The sequence below is a fragment of the Dissoconium aciculare genome, assembly GCF_010015565.1.
Source record: "Dissoconium aciculare CBS 342.82 unplaced genomic scaffold K489scaffold_5, whole genome shotgun sequence".
Lineage (NCBI taxonomy): Eukaryota > Fungi > Ascomycota > Dothideomycetes > Mycosphaerellales > Dissoconiaceae > Dissoconium > Dissoconium aciculare.
Window position 1 is genome coordinate 1 of NW_022984955.1, and position 22,616 is coordinate 22,616.

At 53.0% G+C, this 22,616-nt stretch overlaps 9 protein-coding genes across 9 annotated transcripts; 4 read left to right on the top strand and 5 right to left on the bottom strand.

The window, feature by feature from the left end:
• Window positions 1-1,121: 1,121 nt before the first annotated feature.
• Window positions 1,122-1,701, bottom strand: K489DRAFT_307171 (uncharacterized protein; the record flags this gene model as incomplete). Its single annotated transcript, XM_033600582.1, has 2 exons — window positions 1,122-1,423; window positions 1,476-1,701. Coding segments are annotated over 2 exons (528 nt in total), but the record flags the coding sequence as incomplete, so codon positions are not given.
• Window positions 1,702-3,183: 1,482 nt separating this feature from the next.
• Window positions 3,184-3,585, top strand: K489DRAFT_297970 (uncharacterized protein; the record flags this gene model as incomplete). The annotated part of the gene is made up of 1 exon (XM_033600344.1): window positions 3,184-3,585. A coding segment is annotated over one exon (402 nt), but the record flags the coding sequence as incomplete, so codon positions are not given.
• A 325-nt stretch (window positions 3,586-3,910) lies between these two features.
• K489DRAFT_190157 (uncharacterized protein) lies at window positions 3,911-5,811 on the bottom strand. Its single transcript, XM_033599523.1, has 2 exons — window positions 5,124-5,811; window positions 3,911-5,060 (listed from the first exon to the last, which is right to left on the bottom strand). Exons 1-2 carry the CDS (start codon window positions 5,632-5,634, stop codon window positions 3,979-3,981), a joined length of 1,593 nt encoding a protein of 530 aa, XP_033460268.1. The 5' UTR covers window positions 5,635-5,811; the 3' UTR covers window positions 3,911-3,978.
• Window positions 5,812-8,050: 2,239 nt separating this feature from the next.
• Window positions 8,051-9,668, top strand: K489DRAFT_379210 (short-chain dehydrogenase/reductase-like protein). Its single transcript, XM_033604594.1, has 2 exons — window positions 8,051-8,389; window positions 8,495-9,668. The coding sequence occupies exons 1-2, from the start codon at window positions 8,190-8,192 to the stop codon at window positions 9,231-9,233; spliced, it is 939 nt and encodes a 312-aa protein (XP_033460269.1). The 5' UTR covers window positions 8,051-8,189; the 3' UTR covers window positions 9,234-9,668.
• Window positions 9,448-9,769, bottom strand: K489DRAFT_430683 (uncharacterized protein; the record flags this gene model as incomplete). The annotated part of the gene is made up of 2 exons (XM_033608421.1): window positions 9,448-9,668; window positions 9,742-9,769. 2 exons carry the CDS (start codon window positions 9,767-9,769, stop codon window positions 9,448-9,450), a joined length of 249 nt encoding a protein of 82 aa, XP_033460270.1.
• Window positions 9,770-11,061: 1,292 nt separating this feature from the next.
• On the top strand, window positions 11,062-12,079 carry K489DRAFT_190231 (uncharacterized protein). Its single transcript, XM_033599524.1, has one exon. It carries the CDS (start codon window positions 11,495-11,497, stop codon window positions 12,035-12,037), a length of 543 nt encoding a protein of 180 aa, XP_033460271.1. The 5' UTR covers window positions 11,062-11,494; the 3' UTR covers window positions 12,038-12,079.
• Window positions 12,080-13,330: 1,251 nt separating this feature from the next.
• On the bottom strand, window positions 13,331-15,244 carry K489DRAFT_318527 (ALDH-like protein; the record flags this gene model as incomplete). Its single annotated transcript, XM_033601329.1, has 2 exons — window positions 13,331-14,540; window positions 14,607-15,244. The coding sequence occupies 2 exons, from the start codon at window positions 15,242-15,244 to the stop codon at window positions 13,331-13,333; spliced, it is 1,848 nt and encodes a 615-aa protein (XP_033460272.1).
• A 585-nt stretch (window positions 15,245-15,829) lies between these two features.
• Window positions 15,830-17,795, top strand: K489DRAFT_317611 (SWI/SNF complex protein; the record flags this gene model as incomplete). Its single annotated transcript, XM_033601251.1, has 2 exons — window positions 15,830-16,339; window positions 16,395-17,795. 2 exons carry the CDS (start codon window positions 15,830-15,832, stop codon window positions 17,793-17,795), a joined length of 1,911 nt encoding a protein of 636 aa, XP_033460273.1.
• A 493-nt stretch (window positions 17,796-18,288) lies between these two features.
• K489DRAFT_430686 (uncharacterized protein) lies at window positions 18,289-22,480 on the bottom strand. Its single transcript, XM_033608422.1, has 2 exons — window positions 22,104-22,480; window positions 18,289-21,789 (listed from the first exon to the last, which is right to left on the bottom strand). The coding sequence occupies exons 1-2, from the start codon at window positions 22,177-22,179 to the stop codon at window positions 18,554-18,556; spliced, it is 3,312 nt and encodes a 1,103-aa protein (XP_033460274.1). The 5' UTR covers window positions 22,180-22,480; the 3' UTR covers window positions 18,289-18,553.
• Between the last annotated feature and the right edge of the window lie 136 nt (window positions 22,481-22,616).

The window sequence follows — 22,616 nt, forward strand, 5'->3', positions numbered from 1 at the left end:
GGCACCAGCGCAATTCGAAGGGCACCAGCGCGAACGGCACCAGCGCGAACGGCACCAGCGCGAACGGCACCAGCGCAATCGGCACCAGCGCAATTCGGAGGGCACCAGCGCAATTTGGAGGGCACGCGAACTCTCAATGATGATACTGCCGTCGCGTTAGAGTATAGTTTGCTTCAACGAATCGATAACCTCCTTCTGCCGCTCCATCGACTCCATCTACTTCTGAGATTCGTATCGCTGCTGTGCCATCTGCTTCTCTATTTCCTCCTTTTGCTGCTGCAATTGTCAGACCTGCATCCGCAACTGCTCATTTCCCCGCTCAAACTTCTGATTGCTGGCAGAGCTGGTAACTTGAACTGTCTATCCTCCCGCTGCGACGCTGGCAAGCTGGAAATAGACTCTTGTGAGTCGTCCTCGAGCACCAGCTCTGACGTGAACAATTCCACTGTACGCACTCACATGCGCGACAATGCCAACGTGATTCGCGCGAGATGCGGTAGAAAGAATAGCTGGCATATGGCACGCGTCATACCAAAGGCTTTGTGCACTTCCCAGCGGCGACGTTCACGACAAAGTTGGCAACATCGGCCAAAGAACCGGACCGTCTCGCCTGTGACGACAGCAAAATGTCCGAAAATTTTCATCTCTCCCTTGTAATGGGCTACAAAGGTTAATATTCGCCTGTTAATTTTCTTCGTGGCGGATATGTTCATGTGTTCTGTGAAACAAATTCACTCCTCTGCACGACGTGTTCTGACTTGGAATTGCCGGTCTGTAAGATCATTTTTGCTGCGCGAATGGCTGCTGCTAGAGTGCAGAGAACATGTTGATTGCGCTGGTGCCGATTAAACTGGTGCATTCGCACTGGCGTCGTTTGCCCTTCGCACTGGTGCCAATCGCACTGGTGGGGGATGTTGCAAGAGCCTGGGTACTTTCCAGTGAAGTGCATGGTATGAACGAGGTACTTCCGCCGTCACGATCACCGCATCGCTATGGCACTGCCGCGACTGACGTTCTGCCAGCGGTGAGCTCATTCCCACGAGCCCCTGCATATTGATCTTTTAGGCCTGATTATGGCAATTCCATGGGTGGTTTTAGAAGTGGTTTGCATTCGTTGTCTGAACGAGTGCTCTCGTCATTTCCACAGCAAAATCTCCACCGTCTGAGATCAATTGCTCGAAGGCTGACTTGCTGAGCAGCTCCTTGCGATGCACAATTATACTCCGCACTAATGCCGCTCTCATTGCATCGCCCGAGAGAGTATTGCTGAACACTTCTACAATGCATTCCACCAAGCTTTCGCTTACCCATAGCTGTTCTAGGACGGCCTCGAATTTCTTCAAAGCTGCATTTTTGAGCTTTTCCAGGAACAGAGAGTCGGCCAAAAAGTACACGCGAGGATGCTTGAGAAGTTCGGAGTCATCTGCGAGTCACGGTCAGGAGCCTGCTTGGCGAGATTTGTTCAGCTCACCCACCTTCTTTCGAGATTAGGACAGAAGGCTCGTAAGCGTAATCACCAGTGTAGAGATACTGCAACATGCGAAGATATGAGTGCTCTTTGCCATTCTCGCACGTGAGTTTGTTAACGCATCCCTCTTTGAAGTCACCCGTCAATGCATCGGAGAAATACTTGCTTTGCAGGCAAAGCACCAGGCGATGTGCGGGTACACTTGTCCCAGCAATATGAACTTCAACATCCGCAAGATCACGCTTAGCATATAGTCTTCGTTTGTCAGTAGGCTCCTACAGCGTTTCTCGACGCGCGTATGACTTACGTCGAAAGCTTCTCGATGAAGTTATCACTGAAAGCATCGCGAATGGGGTCATGCTGCCAATTTGATTTAGCATGCTATCACCGATGTACACTTGTCATCCTTACTGTCGCCGGAGCCATGTTTGGCTGCCCTGCCTGCCCAAAAACACTCCTTTCGCAACTGCAGCTGAATTCCGAAAGTGCCCCTGCGTCCTGAGTTCTGCCGTAGGAAGAGTGGTTCACATATGACCGGATTGATGCTTTATCCCTCTGAGACTGTCGCTGGCGTCTAGCTACTTCCTGTTGCCACAACTCTTCTTGGTGTCTCGCCTTATCGCGGGCTGATTGACGTGCTCGTCTTTGTCGCTCCAACTTACTAATCATGAATGGCGCAATTCACCTCCAGCACAAGATAGACAATAGGAGGAGGTAATCTCTTGAGGCGGAGCAGCCTAAGGAATGTGAGGGTGAATCTGGTCACGTGCTGAGTCAAACGCACTGCGTTCGGTTTTGGTCAGCCGAATATCTACCACCCGTCCCCATTTGTACGCCGGGCATGCCGATAGATACGAATTTGAGTCGAGTGAAGAGGAACTGGTCATAGACACGGAATAAATATGCTAAATTACCCTTGACCTTCTATAGTCAATCTATTCCCTTGTGCGCTACACAGAATCATGGCACGATCAGGTTCATAGCTTGCAGTAACTTACATTTGCGGCTGGCAAACCTGAGTCAACCCTCAGAGGCTGAATATTGGAGCAGCGCATCAGAAGGAGGCAATGATTCATATACGCTCGAGTCAAGCTACATTCATCGTACGAGGGCTGTCCTCATCCTTGATGTTGATCTGACTGTAGCTCGTGCTTAGGCAAGCGAAAGTAAAGACCTCCGGGACGATGCCCAGAAGAATGTCCTTCAGGACAATTCGGGCATGCTTGAGCATTTTGTCATCGCGGGAGACAACGCGCCCACGTCTAACATAATCACACACAATTCAGTGCAAGCCCATACGTACAAGACCACGTCAGCTTGCGCAAATCCGAGCAAGAGTCAGCCGCCAACACTGCTCTGGGTTTGCAGCGCGTAGAGACTTAAGCCGTCAAATTTGATTAAGTCACCCATGGTGAGAATCGCGCTTTTGTGTCCCGGTGACATTGAAGAAGGATTTGAGTGCTGGCGCGGAGCAAGAGGCACAGGTGCGAAGGATATGGCGCTGGTGTGGAGGGCAAGCACTACAAGCGCTTGCTTAATATAGGCACAGGTTGAGCAATGCAATATGATGTCGTTTCTTGGCCGGCTTCGTGCGCCTGTGCCTCTCACTCTGCACCGGCCGGTGAGAAGAAGCATTGATACATTTCGCTCTCCTCCAACGCAACTATTTGAGCCTATGCTAACGCAATCCAACGTCCGCGATGACATCCGCAACTTTGTCCGGCCTCCCTGTGGAGCTCTTGCGAGAGATCCAAACCCTCCTTCCGTACGCTTCACATTTCGCACTACGGATCACATGTCGAGACCTTTACAGCAAAATTAGCCGGCCTAGTCATTCATATTCAATGGTGGATCTTCTCGCAATCGAGACGTGGCCGCAATATAATCACGCTATGCAACGTCCGGCCCATCTCAAACAGCCTATTGCCGGCCTAGATTTCTTCAGCTGCTCACGATGCTTGCGGATACGCTCAGCATGCTACTTCAGCAATGCTATGATGAAAGGCAAGCGCGGGAAATCAGCCCCACCTCGAGCCAAGCAAGGTCGTATATGCATCCAATGTGGTATGGCATCCGGTCAATACCACAAGGGCGTATCCATGATGCACGGTGGAGCGCCTGTGTCCGGTATCAGGGAGCATACAGGCGTTTTTTGTCGATACTGTGGAGAATTTCACTCCGTCTACGAGGCTTGCCCGGACAATAACACTCACGGACTTGAAAGCGGAAAAAGGACTAATCAGGCGGAAGAGAGACTTCGTAGGCGGACGATCGACCCATGGGGTCGGGAAGTCGACCACGGCGATTCATTTCCAATTTCTGAAACTTGGTCACCGCCATACGATCTAACTGGGAGTCTTGATGAAAGCCTATGAATTGTTTTTACGTATATCCTGCAGCGATAGCGATAGATCCCGCTAAGACATGGCCCGTGTCGTCCATGCCATGTTTTTGAGTGTCGAATACCGCGTGATGTGTATCGAGTAGTACCACAAGATCATGTTATTCAACTACCTTGCAACGACGGTGCGCTGCGCTCGTGATTTCTCGTAATTGGCGATGGCGTCGGTGCAGCCGCTCAGCCCAGAATGAGGCTCCCACGTGGGATTCCACTCTACCAAATATACCTTCTCGCCTCGGAACCCACGACGTCGCCCGATGATGCGTTCGACTTGCCAAGTTGGCTCACCATGTGAGTATGTTCGCGTACTGGCTGACGTTGTATTTGACGGCGATGCAGATGAACACCGGCTGGAGGAATGCGAGTAGTCTGCTTTCTGCGAACGCGAAATTTCGTGCTTGCGAGGGCGTCCTTTCTTGGCGGTGTCGCGGCGTCCATGTCGTCGCTGCTGCTGTACGTTCGGGACGTTGGCCGTAAGCGGTGACGAGCGTTGCCTTCGTTTTCTGCGAGGCATCTCGTCGTCCTCGTCCTCACTAGAGACGGACCTGGAGCGGGAAGAAAGCAGGATATCGTGTCCCTTCTCAAAGCGATCGATTCCGGGACTGACCTTTCGACGAGGGATTGGAGAAGACCGTGCAAGTTCGTGGCTCAACGAAGGGACATATCCTGCTTGTTGGGTTGCAGCAATCGCGGGGTGCAGTGCTCCACTTGGACCTGCGATCCAATCCAAGTCGGTCTCCTCTTGGAACACACCAGACCACACTTCTTCGTTGCTCTCTTCATCTGACACAATTTGCGAGTCGCTGGTACTGTAGCTTTTATCGCCACCGACATCCTTTCGTCCGCAATCCGAAACGTCCGTACTGCCCATGACTCTGCTGACTGGGGATCTCGTCTGCTCCAAAGATGTGCGGAAAGTGTCACCGCTCGTCCAACAGCGCCATCCAGGGATCGGACTCTTTGGATCAGGCGCTTGCGATAGTGAGTTGCGCGACCCGTCCTGCTCTTCGGATGGAGAGCTCACAGTGGTAGGGGTTGCAAGAGTCTGGGCACGTTGTGCTAAAGTGCATGGTATGAACGAGGCACTTCCGCCTTCACGGTCAATGTCACCGCATCGCTGTGGCAGTGGCGCGACTGACGTTCTGCCAGCGGCGAGCTCAGGCTCATTCTCACGAGCCCCTGCATGTTGACCTTTAAGGTCAGGAACTAGACATCAGCGATGCTCTACGCTCAAGTGCACAACTCCCAACTCACCATTCCGAGTGCCCGCATTAGACTCGTGAGCGTTCCTCGCAAGAATTAGCGGTGGTTGTACTGGGGGCGGGCGAGGCGTCTGCGCTCGAGGCGTCTTGTTCGCGTGGGGATTGTAAAATTGAATAGTCAGGTCGTTGCGCACTTGCTGTGTCGCGAACGTCGTAAGCCCCGGAAGGGCTTGTGAAGGCATGCTGCTCGGAAGGGAAAGGGATAATGAATTTGAGGGCAGCAGCACGAGGAGATTATGAACGAACGGAGGCTTCAACGAGACCCCCAAATTCCGCATCATGAGCAGCAGTAGCGATCTAGGATAAGGGGCCAGCTCAGCACAGGCTTGGATGTCGGCTCGTTCGATCCTCGGATACCTCAGCCTCTCACAGCCATACCAGACCCGGAGTTGGCGATGCGGGAGCTGCATTTGGAATGTGCAATGCCAAATCGGGCCACTGTGAGCCAAACATAGATTCCACGGGAGATGGCTGCGAGCGAGCCAGGCATGGTGTTGGTGCATCTTTCAGACCCGGAGCCCGTTATTGATCAGCCAATCACTGCATTAACAACGGAGGCCCCCAGGCAGCTACCAACCATTGACCGTTCCTCGACTACGTGATGGCGCCCGCCGAGTCTTGTTCGGGGCGCAGCTTAGCCGCAGGGGAGTGGTGCAACACCTGAGAATCCGCTCTGCGCACGCCGCTCGGAATAGTATCATGACCAGGAGACCAGTATTTGTCAGGCTGCCAGCGCGTGTCGGTCACGCAGGGGCTCATCCTCTCGCTCCGCATCTGCACAGCTCCCCTAAAAGTCTAGTCCACGATACCCGCACCGCCGTACCGTGAGCCGAGGCTTTATGCTGCCACGTCGGCAGTATGGCCCGCAAGGGAACTGGCCATAAAGCGTTGGGTACGAAGACGACTTCGCCCGAAGCGGCCACCACCAGGCTTGTTGGGAGGCAGCGATGCCCGACTTCACCGCAAGCGTGCGTCTCCTGCGCGCTCTCTCAGCTCTTTCTCACGGCCGGTCTCTGACCTCCTTGCACTAGATCACGTCGCCGATGGCTGTGCTAGTGGGGACCGGGATGTTGAGGCGTGCTGGGGCTGAGTTTGGGATGTGCAATGTTATATCAGGCCTTCGTGAGCCAATCGTCAATCCGGCACGGCGTTCCTGCGGATTAACCAGCATCATGGCGTTTCCTCCTTTCACCTGATCCTTCCGACCCAGGCCAATTTGGGACAGCTGATGACTCTGTTCATAACCAACTCCCAGCGCAGCTGATGGCCTCTGACGATACGTCACATCCCGCGCCGCTATGCCCGCTCGATTTGGAATAGCCCACGATAGCGGAGTGATGGGTCATCTTCGCCCCACTCATGTACGCCGCTCGTTCATGGTTTGGAACCTTGACGGATACTCTTCCAGGCCGGGAGACCATGCAGCATGACCTTTTCTCCTCAGTGGTGCCCATGTCGAGAACAGTGATGACCGGGATGGCACTAGGGGCCAGCGTTGGTTTTTCCCCCAAAGCAGGTGGCGCCGCCCTTGATCGAGTCCCTCACATGTGTATCCCGCGCGTCCCGTTCGCCCTTCCCGACTGCTGCCGTGGGCCCAGCCAGACACGGGCGGGCCCGCATCGCCCCCTCTGTGACGGGTTGCACCCAACGCTGAAAATCCGTCGCCTGCCCCGGTGGAGACGTGCCGCGCATGGAGCTGGCCTTCTTTCCCAGTCTGGATAACGAGCGGCCGAATGAGGGAATATCGCAGGGAGGTGGATCTTGCCTCCGTGGTCTAGATGGCTGACCCGCGACTTGTCCACGAACGAGCTCTGGGGCGGTGTCGACACGCGACGATCGGCCTCACGGTGGGTTCCAGCACGCCGATTGATGCCTCCTGGCTAGGGAGGGGTATGGCGCGCGCGCATCACGGCAGAGGAGGCTTGCCGTCCACGACCATCGTGCCTGCCTCCCTCGCCCATCGCCACAGCCTGTGCTCGCGACATGTCGACGCTGGCGATGCCCGGGGGCCCTTGAAGTTCCAGTCGCTCGGGGAGGTCATGCTGCGAATCGATGTTCGTAACTCACGCTCGGTAGCGATGTGGGGCGCGGCGGCGGTGTTCTCGTCCTTTTCCGATGTGACATTCTGTGCTGCGAGAGGGTCGGCGGCAGGTGTCGTCGGCGACAGATGGTAGTGTTGGTCGTGTGCATGGTGTTGGTCGTGTGCATGGTGTCGGTCGTGTGCGTGATGGTCGAGGAGCGGCAGGAACAGGGTGTGCCGTGAGTGGCCGTGCGGTGCTCCCCGCGCAGGGGTCCGTCGCCCAAAAGGGTGCGCCCGGTTCCGGATGCAGATCCGCCGTCGCCGCCTTTATAGCTTATAAATTAATCCTTATAAAATAGGATAGGTAGTAATAAGCCTTATTAGCTAAGCTTTAAGTTAAGTATTTTTTAAAGCTAACTTATTTACTTATAAGAAAAGGTAGGTTTATTAAATAAGCTTTAGGTCTTTAGAATTAATAATCTAAAGTCGGTTTAAAGAAGATTATATTATTATTCAAACTTCGTACGGATTATTAAGTCGTACTCTATTGTAATTAAAGTTTTACGGGAGCGTCTTTTTATTAATTTAGTAGGTAATTATAAAACCTTAGAGGTTATTAAATTATTTAAATCTTAGCTACTATTTGTTATAGTAATAAAGGTTTAGTTCTACTAAAGGACAGAAGGTCTAGCTACTAAATAAACTAAGTGCCAAGAACTTAGGGTTTACAGGTTACTTCCTTACTAGCCTGTCGGAGGTGAAAGGCCGCGGGTCAATCCTGACATGTTCTTACAGGGCTGTATCTGATCATCTCCGCGTCTGTGCTTTCAATGTCTCTCCCGGGCGGACTTACAACACAAATACAATGACGCGAATACTTTTGGTACCTGCGTCATCGGCATCACGTCCACCTAGCACGAACACACGACCACCATGGCTTTTGCAACATTGCTTACTATCCTCTCAGAATTGTGTTCATCTGATTTAAATCACCCGATCTGAAGCTCACCAAACCCCAATCCCTTCAAGTCCAGAACAATGCTACAACCATGGGCTTTCGTGAGCCCTGCCTCGCGCGGCATTGGCTTTGAGCTTGCACGCCGCCTGCTCGCCACCACCGATGTTCCTGTAGTTATGACGGCGCGGAAAAACCTCGACAAGGTCCGCGAAGAGATACTTTCTGCAGCTGGGAAGGACGTCAAGGAGGACAGGCTACACGTATTGGAGCTTGATGTACTAGGTAAGGCCACGCAAGAGCTTCGTCGGACCCTCTGAATCTCCGAGAAGAATATGGACGATGATCTGAGAATTAGCATTTGAATCATGCTGACTTTGCCGACAACAGAGGAGGCATCCGTGAAAGAGGCAGCCGCCCGTGCCGCCGAGCTCTTCCCAAAGAAATCCTCATACCTCCACCTCGCCTTCGCCATCCCGGGCATTCTCCACGCCGAAAAGTCCCCCTCACAAATCGACTACGACAACGCCCTGCTCACGTTCCGCACAAACACCCTCGGCCCATTGCTCCTCATCAAACACTTTTCCGCCTTCCTCCCCAAGAAAGCCACCGAAATTGCCACCGGAAGCAACAGCGCCTCTCCGTCCTCGACACCATCGGAGAAGAATTCCAACCCAGCCTCAACAACCGAAGAAGGCCAAGACAGCAAAAAGCCCGGATCCACCAGCTCGTCTCCCTCCTCAAGCAGCTCCTCCTCAGAATCCCTCTCCCGCGGCCTCCCTCCCACCGCCGTCTGGGCCACCATGTCCGCCCGCGTCGGCAGCATAAGCGACAATCGCGCAGGAGGCTGGTACTCCTACCGGGCCTCCAAATCCGGCGTCAACCAGATCACCAAGAGCTTTGACCAGCACCTCCGCGCCACAGCCGGTGATCGGGCCATGGCTATCGCGCTACACCCCGGGACGGTCAAGACGGGGCTGAGTAAAGGATTCTGGGAGAGCGTGGGCGAAGATAAACTGTTCACTGCTGAGGATGCTGCGGGCAAGCTGATCAACGTGGTGAACGGGCTGGGTGTCGAAGGAAGAGGACGATGTTGGGACTGGAAGGGAGAGGAAATTATGCCTTGATCGGTGAAGGTGAGGGATTTCGTTGTGTTGTCGACGATGTATATGCACATTGTATCGATAAAGCTTGTGATAAGTTCACCAACCTTGTTTTCCAAGAACTCGACCGAATGAATTAACATTATCATCATACATAAGATCATTGCTCTCTTGTATCATCTCAACCTCCATCTCCCCACGCCCCCTTCCACATCTATCTCTTCGATTCCACCTCTATTTATTTGTTCAGCTCCTCGCTCCTCTTCTTCAACGCCTCCTTGCTCTCCGGCTCTCCAAGCTGCTCGGCGTTGACAAGGGCAGGGCCCGGCGTGGCATGGTGTTCCTGAGCGGTGGCGAGGGTTCTGGGTTCATCACTCGCACCTGCACTCGCTTGCTGCTCCTTCTGGGCCTTCTGCTCGGCGGCTTTCTTGTTCTCGACCATGAGGCGCTCGGCCATTTCTGTTTGTGGAGAGGGAGGGTTAGAGAGGGTGAGCGTTGGGGAGGGGATGAGGGTCGAGGAGGAAGACGGTACCTTTGTTGTGGGTTGGGAGGACGGGCATGTTGGCGGATGTTGTGAGAGGATTTGGATGGATGGATTTCAAGGTTGGATTTCGGTAAGTTGGGTATGTTGTCGTCTCTTAGGAGGTTTGGAGGAAAGATGAAGACTGAGGAGTTAGAGCTGTGTATTTATTTGTTGGATTGTACTTTGCTTTGTTTTAAAAAGCAGTTGCCTTGCCGTGGACAGTCGGTAACAATGTATACCTCAGACAGTGACCCCTCAGACACTGTGTGATCGCCGTAGTGTCGGACGGTAATAACAAATGACCATGAACTGCCCGCCATCATTAATAATAACATCGACAATCGTCATACAACCACCTGCATCATCGTACATAACGTGCCTGGAGGGAGTACCATCCATTCATGAATCATCAATCATCAGGCGAACGGAGCTTGGAATCTTATCATGCGTGCCCCATGCGTCATTTGTGCGGGGTGAGAGTTTCCCCTAGAACGCGCAAATGACGTGCAGTAGAAGATAGTAACAAAGAGGGCCAATCACTTAACGCCTCAGGCATCTCATTCAGCCTTCTTTCCCGTCTGTGCAATACTTAGTGAACTGCTCTGGGATGCGCCTCCAACAATTCCGTGGCTCCATTGTCAAGGAAATGACGGAAAGCGCATACCGTGGAAGACCCTCCGAGGCGTGTGTCGAATCGATCATGCGAGCATTTACGGGAAACGGGGACGATGGATCGTTGCTGAGCTCCTCCTCCCGCTCTCATTCCACGCGCGCAGTCATCCCACGGTCGACCCATGCATTGACTTTCCGCCTCTAGGAAAAAGGGCGTTATTCGTGGGGTTGAGTTTCGCGATCACATGCGTACCCAGGTGTCGAGGTCCTTTTCTTCTGCAGATGACATGGAACTCTTTTCGAACGGTTGACGAGGCTCGCATGCACTGAGATTCACGACAATGTTCAATTCGAAAGATTGGAAAGAATGAGTGTTGATTTACTTTTCCCAGCTGGCTATGAGTAAGGCTGTCCCATCATTCCCTCCTTTTTTTAAAAAAGGTTTGATCAAGATTCGAAAAAGGGCATGATCCTCGCCGCCCGCCACCTGGTCGTTTCTCTTCTTCAATTCGTCGTCGTCATCATCATCGTCATTGGTGAACCGGTCTGTCGACGACACCAGGCGCAAAACATGTGCGAGATTGTCGAATCTTGCCGTTGAGGTTCAGGCGAAGTGCGCTGCATTTACTATATGATGGGACAAGACCCGGTTAGGATTCGTGTGTTGATTGGCTTGGTTGGGATCGTGAGAAGGGACGGGACGTACGCAGTTGCACTTGCCGGCCTCGCAGGAGCAAGAGTCAGAGGAGCAGGATCCGCAGCCACCTATCATTCGGAGAGAGTAAACGTTAGCGTGACAGGTCCTCGAAGAATGTTGTTCCAAGCTGTGTGGGGAATGGGATGGGTGAGATGGGAGATGAGAGCCATGTGCGGACGAGGCAGGCTACCACATGGCAGCCACGAGATCCTCTTGTGTCCTCGAATGATCTGGAGAGAGAAAGAGAGAGAGAGAGAAGCCTGAGGCGGTGATAGGGTGAAGGAGGGAGCGTACCCATTTTGATAGAGTTTTGCCTTAAAAAGGATTGGTTTGGGTAAGAAAGTGTGTGGTAGATTTGGTCGTTGATTGGTAGATAGTCGTTGGTGAAGAGAGAAAGAGAAAGAAAAGAACCTTGATGGCCGGAGAGGATGGGTGTTTATATAGACGACGGTCATGCCCTTTGCCGCTCCTGAGGTTTGCCTTCTTTCTACAATCTGTATCTATCTCTGGTACCTTTACCCAGCATGGCGTCGATGCTCGAGCTTGAGGGACTATTGCCGTATGCATCCGCTTGGCATTACTGATAAGCGCGCTCGTCGTTCCGGAAGACCGACGACGGCTCGGTCGAATCTCACGCCAGGATTCCTTGTCCAACGTGACTTATCTCCTCCACCAGGTGCCTGCTCGTCTGCATTTGGTTCGAAGGCAGTACGTACAGTGGACCTCCTGCTGGAACACGATCGAACGGAAATCCCACGTCCTCGTCCAGGAGCTTATCAGGCAGGGAGGGAGGCGAGATGCAACACAGTTCTCCACTATTTCTCTGTCTCCACACACACACACACATATATATATATATGCGGCCTCGTCTGGCAAGGTACACATCAGTTACCAGATCCGGCGAAGCAATCGACGTTCAACTCAGGTAGAGACGCAAACGTGGGAGAGCGAATCATCGAAAGCGAAGCACATGTCAGCATGATGAGAGCTGCATAAGCTCCTCCACCTCCTCCTCCACCTCCTCCTCCTCACCAGCTTGGTTCACGCGGGCGACAACCCATATCAGCGCAGGATGGTTATATCACCACTCTTCTTGCACAAAGGCAAGCCTAGAGCGACCAAAATTTAGAGTCATCTGGATGTGATACAACGCACATAACACGGCACAACAACTATCGTTTGTTACTTGGGTTTGCCGGGTGCATCGGCGAAGGTTGCAAGGGTGCAGTGAAAACCGTTCGGCGGCTTGCATTTCTTCATCGAGGGCAAGACCTGCCGGGGTTATTGGTAGACGTGCATAGTACATTGTGACAAGGCGTGCCTGCAGGTGTGAAGCAAGTAGCTTTTCCATGGGGAGGTCCACGAATGTATCATGTGGTATTCTGCCCCCATTCTAAGGTTCTTACCCTTTCTACAAGGCCAGGTCATGTTCGGCACTAAAGACGACCCGGTTCCTGCCAACGCATACCCAGAGCTCTCGATTGGAGGCGCTTTATCAGCCGAGAGCCTTTGCTGTTCCTGAAAAATATGGAAGCGTGATCACCTGTTCTTATCGCTGGTGAGGTTGTGACTAGGTAAGTATGTCCAGGTGTGCATGGAGTGGAGTTGGTAAGCTACGGTCCGGCACGGCGCGGACGAGAGAGATGAACCACGCTATGAAACGACTACGAGAAACGACAAGATCACTGGAAACGACTTTCAATAAAGTGTTCACAACAACGTTTTTCTGTGGTTTTTTGAGATTTGAGGCGTGTGAAAGCAATGAGTCGAATAGTACAATTATATTATGATGACTGACTCGAGTAATTCCTATCGACAACATGGCAAGTCCCTCGGGTTCACTGGAAAGGAATATCATACATGCGGTGTGACCCAGAGTGCATGAATGCGTTGTCCGAGTGCTCCACGACGAGCAGCACGGGCAATGCGTCGAACAAGTGGGTCAAAGTACCCGGTCCCAGTCGACATGTATCAAATGGGACGCCTGGTTTTCCGGTCGAATGTATCGAAAGGCAATGTTCGGCGAGGAAACTCGCTCAATGATGCTCGTTGGTGAGCGATGGGTTGTCGTCGGGAGCTGCCGGCGCTAGTGAGACGTGGGGTGCGACGTTGAGTTTGGCTTGTGTCGTTCCGAATCCATCTTTATGGCAGGCGGAAATCGCGCAATGAGCGAAGTCAAACATCTGTCTGGATAGCCATGACTTCTCGGCAATCGCGATCGTTCCAAGGGACCTCAGAAACAGCCTCCATCTCGAAGTCGACCCAGCAGAATTTCAACAGGTTTCTCACTCAGAATCCCATCAATCTCCTCACCCCCGTACCCCGCCTGGTCCAGCTCTCCCCAAATCCCACCTCCACAATCCCCCGCGCCGCCAGCCACGCTCCGATCCCCATGGGATAATCCAACGCAGCCGGGATAGCCGTCTTGATGAGCGCCGGGTAACGATCCATACACACGCTCTTTGCGTTGCACAACCCGCGCAGACCCTCATCGCCGGCGAATCGGCCATAGCCGCTGCCGCGCACGCCGCCGAACGGTAGTTGGACCACGTAATACGAAGCGATGTCGTTGACCGCCACCATTCCTGTATTCACGCCGCGCGTGACCTGGGCTAGCTGGGCGCGTGCAGCGCGTGAGTTGGTGGGGCCGAACACGCTGCAGCCGAGGCCGTATTCGGTGCTGTTGGTGATGGTGACGGCGTTGATGGAATCCGTGGCTCGCATGAGAAGGCAGACTGGGGCGAAGAGTTCCTCCTGAGCGATGCGCATATCAGGCGTAGCGTCGACGAGCAGAGTTGGTGTGAAGTAATGACCGGCTGGGTACTTGGGATTGTGATAACGTTTGCCACCAGCGAGCAGACGAGCACCTTGCGATTGGGCATCCGCGATGAGCTTTTCGAGGCGATCGAATGCAGCTCCCGAGCATTGCATGGCTCCGACGTCCACTGGATTGTGGTCGCTATCTGGATCCAGATCGTCGCCGATACGGAGAGCGTTGACTCGTGGTTCCAACAGCTTTACGAGTGTCTCGTACGCTCCTGGCATGGCAACCACTCGCTCGATACCGACACAGTTTTGGCCACCGGATTGGAATGAACCTCGCATGATCATACTAGCAATTGTTTTCAGCTCACCTTGCGACATTGCGCGGCCATCTGGACCATCGAGCACGATCGCCGCATCTTTACCGCCGAGCTCGACGCAAAGAGGAGTGAGCACCTTGGATGCGCTTTTCGCGACTTCGTGTGCAACAGGGCGACTGCCAATGAAGGTCAAGTGACTGATTCCTGGATGCGAGGTGAGATATTCCGCCGTCTGCGGCCAACAAGTGACCGCTTCGACGAGGCATGGGTCATGACCACAAGCCTTGAGTGCGTGTTGCACTATGGAAATGAAGTATACCGAAGACCAGGCCGTGAGCTCACTGTTCTTGATGATGACTGCGTTGCCGGCGAAAAGTCCGCTGATGATGGGTCCCATCAGATTATGGAACGGGTAACTAAACAATGCCTCAACGATCAGCTCCACGTCCGACAGCTACACAGCCATCATGTTCAATACGCACTTCCAACTGACACAAGCTGCGATGACTCCGAGAGGCTCGTAGTGAATTTCGTTTTGTTTGTAAAACATCATGAGATTCGTGGGCCTCCGGTCGGGGCGTAATGCAGCCTCGCCATGCTTGATCGTCCATTGTAACTTTACGGCAGTGACCAGGACTTCACCAAACATGGCATCGACTCGAGTTTTACCACTGTCACGACATGCTGTGCGAACAATTTCATCCTGGTGATCTAGCATGTACTTGAGAAGGGTCTGTAGCACCTGGCGGCGCTGAGAAAAGGTGGTTTCCCGCCATTTCGCTTGAGCTGCAGACGCCTTTGCTACGATACGATCGAGTCCGTCAGGTGTTGTTGGATTGACGAGGCCCAAAAGTTGCCCGGTTGCGGGTGCGTAGCATTGTATAGCAGTCGAGCCTTGCACCTTGATGGACGGTGGGTCAAGCTGTCGGCCCTGCCAATCAGCACGACTCGCTTCAGGGGCTGGGACGGTAAAGTCGACTGCGCGCTCTTGTGATGTTGTTCCAAAGACGAAGTTGTAGAAAACGAGAGTCAAGACGGATCCGATCGCCAATGTCAAGATGGTCCCGGTCACGGCTGGTCCGCCATGCTGGCCATCGAGCACGCGATTTAACGCATCCATTTGACACTTTTCTGAGATAACGTGACCTTGTGGATTATCGCTGCACGAGAGGCCAAGATGGAAAGTTGCCCGAGTGGGTTCGTCTGGAGTTGAGATTTCCATGCCTGAGGTTGCAAACAATTACGCAGCACAGATCGCGAACGACAAACGCCAAGCACTTCTCCCCGTCGGCTGCTGCCGCGTCCAGCATCGAGCGAGAGAGTCGCGACACGTCCTCCAATGCGCAAAAGTTACCAGCTCGTCACCCTCACGACTAGCTATCTAGTATAGCGCGACCACCAAATCTGGATATCGATCTTGTGTAGAATTCGATACAATTATCTCACAATTGTCGCTTATCGCCGAAACACCGGCGACGCGAGCGCCTCGCGTAATCCGCTTTGCGACAATTCGACACGCACGCCTTTCCAGGCTTGAAGTACCATTCTCGCTGACCACTGCGTCATGGATGGTAGTGGCTTCGCGAACGAGAACTCAAACGCGATTGGCCAAGCTTCAGACGACTTGATCCAAGCCGAAAATAGAGACTCCGAAAAGGCAACCGCAGATACGAAAAACCAGGACGCAACCATGGCTGACGACGACATGAGCAACAATGACACGGCCATCAAACAACAATCGGCCGATGGCGACATAGCTGGCGCAATCTCGGATAAGCCCATCGACGCGCCTGCAGCGCCTGCGCCAGAAGATGCCGGAGAGGATGAAGAAATGGGTGAAGCCACAACAAAAGATGGGACACCAGCAGATGCGACTACACCTGCGGCTCCTAAACCAGCCGTGGAGCAATCCGCGCGCTCACATCTCATCGATCAGAACCACGCCATCATTTTACCATCATACAGTGCTTGGTTTGACATGCACGATATTCATTCGATCGAGCGCAAAGGCTTGCCTGAGTTTTTCAACAACCGCAACCGGAGTAAAACGCCTGCAGTGTACAAGGACTACCGCGATTTCATGGTCAACACATACCGCTTGAACCCTGCGGAATATCTCACAGTGACCGCATGCCGGAGAAATCTTGCTGGTGACGTTTGCGCCATCATGCGCGTGCACGCCTTTTTGGAGCAGTGGGGCTTGATCAACTACCAGGTTTGTTGTAACTCTAGCCAAGATTATCTCTCATCAACTAACATTTTATTCTTAGATTGACCCCGACACTCGACCCTCAAACATCGGTCCTCCATTCACCGGTCATTTCCGCATCACCGCAGACACTCCACGAGGCCTGCAGCCACATCAGCCTGCGCCTGGAAGTACCGTCACTGCAGGCAAACCACATCCTAGCACCGACCGTCTCACTGCTGGAGGCAAGGTCGATCTCACCGCAGAAGTTCGCCGCAACATCTTTGACGACAAAGGCAAGGATGTTACACCAGCAACGGCAGAGGGAGCTGACGGGAGCTTGGAAGAGAATTTGAAGCAAGACAGCAAACAAAACTTTTGCTACTCCTGTGGCAAGGATTGCTCGCGCGTACGTTATCACAACGTGAAGAATCCTCCGGCCACGACAGCCACTCCTAAGCCGAACAAAGCACAACGTTACGACTTGTGCAGTCTTTGTTTCCAGGAAGGACGCTTTCCCAGCTCGACCACAGCTGCCGACTACGTAAAGCTCGAGAATGAGAAATACCAGAGTCTTGGAGACAAAGAATCGCCATGGGGAGATGCTGAACTCCTATTATTGCTCGAAGGACTGGAGCTTTTTGACGACAATTGGGAGTCGGTGGCTGAACACGTAGGATCACGGACCCGTGAAGAATGTGTTTTGAAATTCCTCCAGTTGGAGATCGAGGACAAGTTCGTTGACGATCCGGCCACCACTGCTTTGGCAAGCAACGGAAACGCCGCGCCTGACCTGACCTACCTTTCAAATGGCAGACTACCTTACAGCCAATATGACAACCCAATTATGTCGGTCATGGGCTTCCTCGCAGGTCTGGCAGACCCCGCCACAACCGCCAAAGCCGCGGGCCGAAGCGTGGAAGAGATGCGCCGGACGATGCGAGCGCGCCTCGAAAGCGGCTCCAAAGCCGACGACAGCCAAGACAAATCCTCCGAATCAGTCAAGAACGAAGCCTCCGGCCAAGGCGACACTTCCATGGACGTCGATTCCAACACCGCCCTCGCCACATCCTCTTCCACCACCAACGACCTCGCCACCACCGCTCTATCTCTCACCGCCGCCCGCGCCGCTGCCCTCGCCTCCCACACCGAGCGCCAACTCACCAACCAAGTCTCCGCCGCCGTCAACCTCCAGCTCCAAAAACTCGAGCTCAAACTCTCCCACTTCGCTGAGCTTGAAGCCCTCCTGCACGCCGAGCGCCGCGAAGTCGAGCGCATGCGCCACCGCCTCTTCCTCGACCGCCTGGAATTCCGCCAACGCGTCCGCGAGGCCGAAGAGAAATTCGCGGGCTTCCGCCTCGATGGACCCAAGGCTGGCAATGGGGCCCTCGGGCTTGAGAAAGCCGGCGCTGCTTCTTCGTCGGCTGCTGATGTGGAAATGTATGCCGAGGGCTCCGAGGGGTTCATGAAGCATGAGATCTGAGCTTGCATTACAAACGGTTCATGACCTCGTGATTTAGGCCCCTGTGGAGAATTGTCTTCGTGCTGGACGTTTTGTGTCGTCGCGTCTGCTTCGAGTTCCCCCTAGCCGAGCGATTGAGTGTCTATCGAGTGACTGCGTCAACATCACGAGGCCGGGCTGGCTGCCAACCAGCGGCTATATTTGTGCCTCGAGGAGGGAAGGAGGCCGTCGTTCCGGTATGAAAAGATTTGAATTCGTTTTGAACCTGCAGTGGGGGACTTGCATGAAGACGGAGATGGCGCGAGGTGCCCATGCGCACGTCCTGGGGGGGAAATGCTCAGATGAAAGGAATCCTGTTGCGATTTGCTCGGCTTGTAATTTCTTCGTGTGTGTCTGGTGGGATGTTTCTCCCTATCAATTATTATGTTCGTTTTATAGGGGCGTTTTCTGCGTTGTTTCTCTGTAACCTTTTACAATGCAAAGATCGTTGTTATGTAAAGCTTCGCGTCATGATAAGAGTGTGTTTCCCGTGAATCCTTCTAAGTGGTAGAGCAATATCATGCTAAAGAGGCTAAGAAGACATGATGGACACTCATGATCGTTCGTGTGATTTCTCTTTGCCCCTAGCCATTTAACGCTGGAGTCGCTAAATACAAATTCTAGGTGATGTTGCAATGTTGCAAAGGCGGTGCGTCACAGGCATTCTTGCGAAGCTTTCCCATACCATCCGGCGAACAGAAGTCCATCCCTGCCACTCTTTCTTCTACGCTTGATTCCGTTTACTTGAACAAGGCGATGATCTCCTCCACTTTCAACTGTGTCTCCTGCTCTCTCTTCTCCTTCCCTTTGAGTCCCGAAGCCTTTCCAGACTTTCCACCATCGATGGTAATCTCCGCCATCTTACGTTTCTTCTGCGCCACTTTCCGGACCATCTCTTCCACGCTGTTGTTCATGACGAAATAGGTGATTCGCACGGGACGCGTCTGTCCATAACGATGGAGGCGATCCGCGGCCTGGTCTTCCACGCCGGGATTGAAGCCTGGGTCCATGATGTACGCTCGGTTGGCGGCTGTGAGCGTGAGACCTTGGCCGCCGGCTTGAATGCTGACGAGCAAGACACGGATGGAGGGATCGCTGCGGAATTCTTTGAGCACGGCGCCGCGCTTTGAAAGGCTTAGGGTGCCATCGAGACGGAGATGTGCGATGCCTTCGCGCGCGAAAGCAAAGGAAATGAGATCGAGGATCTGTGTCCACTGGCTGAACACAACGGATCGGATTGGTGGCTCGCCGCGTGGAAGCTCAGCAGATTCTTCGGCTGAGCGCTTGATCTCTTCGATCAGAGCGCGGACCTTAGTATGTGGACCGGAGTAGGTTTCTGGAGTCCATTTGGCATTTTTAGTCAGTCGCTGAGGATTCTGGCGGAGATGACCGAGACGCTGGCGAGTGCTCTTGCGGAGCTCGATCAGTCCGATAGGTCTGTACGCTTCACAGCTTGGACAGGTGTAATAGCCATCTTGAGTTGGTGACAATTGATATGTGGAAGGATCAGCTTTGCACCGTCTGCAAACGAAATGTAGACATGGTGTGAGATAGCCGATGATGTCGTCATCATCTGGGCTATCTGAAGGGGATCCTCCGTCGACATCGTCGTCGTTTTCACCCTTCTCATTGCCGATCTCGCGATCGCAAGACATGCAGTTGTTCAAGTCGGCGCTTTTCATCACCTCCAACTCCTCGTAAGCCTGGTCTTGCGTAAGGAAATCGTCACCTCCCTGCATCTCAGGTTCATCGCCAAGATCGATCATCGAGATGGCTGTCTCAGCTGTGTCACCCTCAATTTCTTTCATATCCTCCTCACTGAGCATTTCACGGCCATGAGCAGAAATGGCACGCAAGTGATACAAAGACCTGAACACATGCGAACGTGCCACGGCCTTCGGAGACCGCTTGTCAGCGGAGGTCATTACGCGAACGTGGACACCTAGCTTGGTAAGAAATGCTTGATAGAGACTTTGCTCTGCAGGAGTAAAATCGAGTCGAACGACTTGTTCTTGAAGCGGTGGAAGATCGATCTTGCTCTTCAGGCGGCGGAGAGTGATACTTTTGACGATAAGTTGTAACTGCTTGACCGCATTCGCGTCTCCGAGCTTGAGAGGAGCCATGATGTATTGTTGCCAGACATTGATTTTGTCAAAGGGGCGGAGCTTCAGGAAACGAATGAGCGCGCCCATGTCATTGAGGTAGTTCTGCATTGGCGTTCCTGAGACCGCCCATCGCCGCTCGGCTTGGATTTCGCAGCATGCATTGAACGTGTTTGACTTCTGGTTTCGGATCTGATGCGCCTCATCAAGGACAATTCGAAACCAATTGACCAATGCCAGTGCTTTCTTCGGTGCCTTCTCATTGCCCCATTCCGTAGCGACTGTGTTGTAGGTGGTCAAGACAATGTCAAACTTGGCCAGCTCGTGCGTATACTGCATGCGCGATGCCCCGTGATAGACGTAAACTCTGAGCTTCCCGGGGGTTACATGCTTTTTGATTTCATCGTCCCAACTCGAAAGGACGGACATTGGACAGATGATCAAGGTCCCACGACCATTGCATTCAGTGTCTAAGCCATCGGACTCCACTCGTCTGTTTCTAAAACGTTTGGCATCACCATGGGTACTCGCGATCAACGCAAGAATAGACAATGACTTGCCAAGACCCATCATGTCTGCCAGAATGCCGCCTTGCAGCGGTTTTGGCTTTTCAAGCACCTCTTCGCCAGTAATGACGTGGCACCAAGCGGTTCTGCCATTATTCTTTGGCTTGTGCTTCCAGAGCGAAGCTGAGCCCCCAGCCTGGTAGTCCACATTGTCGGCGTCTTCATGCTGAGTGAGAAAATACAGTCCTTGCTTTTGATGGGGCAAGAGTGGCGTCGTGATGTAGGCACTATCTGCTTCGACCTCTGGGAGGTCAGCTGCCTCTGCAAGCTGATCGAACATATCAGATGTTTCTCGACTGATCTCTTCTGCGGTGCGCGTAACATACGATGCTGCATTTGCGCCTTTTCCAGACTTGCCTGCAACTGTTCCACTCTTTGTGATGGCCTGATATACCTGAGGTTCGTGTGGGTTCACGACTTGCCTATTGACGTCAACTCTTGGGTTGCTGAGAAAAAGTTGGTGTCTAGATAGATATTGACCGAGGTTGCGGCCCAGCTTTCGCGGACAGAAGACTGTAATCTCGGTCTTGAGTGTCAGTGACACGCCGTCTCCGATGGATTCGCCTGGCGCACGAGGACGATTAAGCAGCATAAGAGTATATCTCGTCTTGTTCATTTGATTTCCTTCGATGATCGGGCCGAGCACTTGAGCCACACGCAGTTCAAGTTTGCCAAAGCGGTTTCCTTTGCGGTCGCGAACAAATATGACGTTGTTTTTGGCAGGTGGTAGAGATCGATCTTCGAGCGTGATCCTCGTCGGTGGCCAGAAGTCTTTTCCGACCAGCCTCGCTCCCTGGACAGAGACATGGGGAACCCGGTGCGCGTTAATCGTCGCATTCAGGACTCCAATGCAGATCTCATCGTCCTCAGAAACATTGTTGACGGCAGTGACAACAACATCGTCATCTTCAGCATTATCCGCGGTCAAGTCAACTGTGTCGGAGGGAGGTGGCATTTTGGCAATGGCCTTTTGCCGCTCATCGCGTAAGTGGTCACTAATGATACCGCCGTTCGAACCACCATTGAAGGTCGATTTGGCCCGTTTGGCATCATCAGCTTCAGTAGTATCACCATCAACGGCTACAATCTTCCGCTTTGTCTGAGGAACTTCAACGCGCTCAGTGACATTGTGTAGCCGTTCAATTAGACTGGCCATCCCAGGACCATCTGATGGTGCTTCCACGGACGCGGTATCGTTGCTGCTGTTATGGTTGACAGGTTCGGCATCAGCGCTGGCGGTAGCTGATGAAGCGCCCTTGGGATTGAGCAGAGCGTTTGCGTTCATCGGCTTGCGTGATTGCTTGGGTCCTGAATAGAGTTAGAGGTGATGGCCAAGCGTTGGTCAGGATCGATGGTGCTGAGATTGTATCGAGGAGACAATGAGAAAGCGATGAGGTTGTATCGAGAATGCAACAAGAAGGCGATGAGAAAATGATCGTGAAATGTTGCAAAAGAGTCAAGTGACCAACAAAAAATCAAATCGTGTCACTCATGGAGCTCAACCAATTTCACAAGCAAATTCCAAGCCTTTCACAAGCAAAGCTTCGCTTCATCTCCTGGTTGAGGCTTCCGACCAATGCCTCTCCAACCTATCATTTGCGAAGGAATATATGGCAACATACCATAATTTGGAGTCTTTGGACTCGCCTTCTTCCCTTTGGCGAATGCCTTGGGATTGAGCAGCTGTGCGGGATTCATCTTGTTGAAAGTTGGCTACGTTTATATCTCAAATGCGAAGGGTCGACGTGGTGAGAATGTGACTAGGTCCTTGGAGACCACATTCGTATATCGATATCGACGGCAAGAGCGATGTAGACGCTGTGATGTCCTTGTTGAAGGAGGAAAGAGTGAGATGAGGCGACGATCAATGACATGTCACGATCTAGGATCGGAATTCAATTCATGTTGGAAACGTAACAAGGTCTTCGCTGTTAGAAAGATCAAAGGACATCTTGTTCCCGTATTTCTCGTGTTCTTCTGCCCCGTGGAGATGATGGAGAACGACCGCCTCTCTACATATCGAAATCTGGGAATGTTCAAGGGGAAGAGTAATGATGCGTCTTAGGGTACGATCAAGGTGGCCAGCCGCGCTTTCCGTAGCAGGCATCAGTACGGCAGACCATATCTCGACAGCG

Excerpts from the sequence above, each read along its gene's own strand:
- K489DRAFT_190157 (XM_033599523.1), bottom strand. The coding sequence starts at position 5,634 with ATGCACCAACACCATGCCTGGCTCGCTCGCAGCCATCTCCCGTGGAAT. Across the intron at positions 5,061-5,123 it reads TAATGCGGGCACTCGGAATG|GTCAACATGCAGGGGCTCGT; the intron begins GTGAGTTGGGAG and ends CTGACCTTAAAG.
- K489DRAFT_379210 (XM_033604594.1), top strand. The coding sequence starts at position 8,190 with ATGCTACAACCATGGGCTTTCGTGAGCCCTGCCTCGCGCGGCATTGGC. Across the intron at positions 8,390-8,494 it reads GTATTGGAGCTTGATGTACT|AGAGGAGGCATCCGTGAAAG; the intron begins AGGTAAGGCCAC and ends TTTGCCGACAAC.
- K489DRAFT_190231 (XM_033599524.1), top strand. The coding sequence starts at position 11,495 with ATGCCCTTTGCCGCTCCTGAGGTTTGCCTTCTTTCTACAATCTGTATC.
- K489DRAFT_430686 (XM_033608422.1), bottom strand. The coding sequence starts at position 22,179 with ATGAATCCCGCACAGCTGCTCAATCCCAAGGCATTCGCCAAAGGGAAG. Across the intron at positions 21,790-22,103 it reads TCCAAAGACTCCAAATTATG|GACCCAAGCAATCACGCAAG; the intron begins GTATGTTGCCAT and ends AACTCTATTCAG.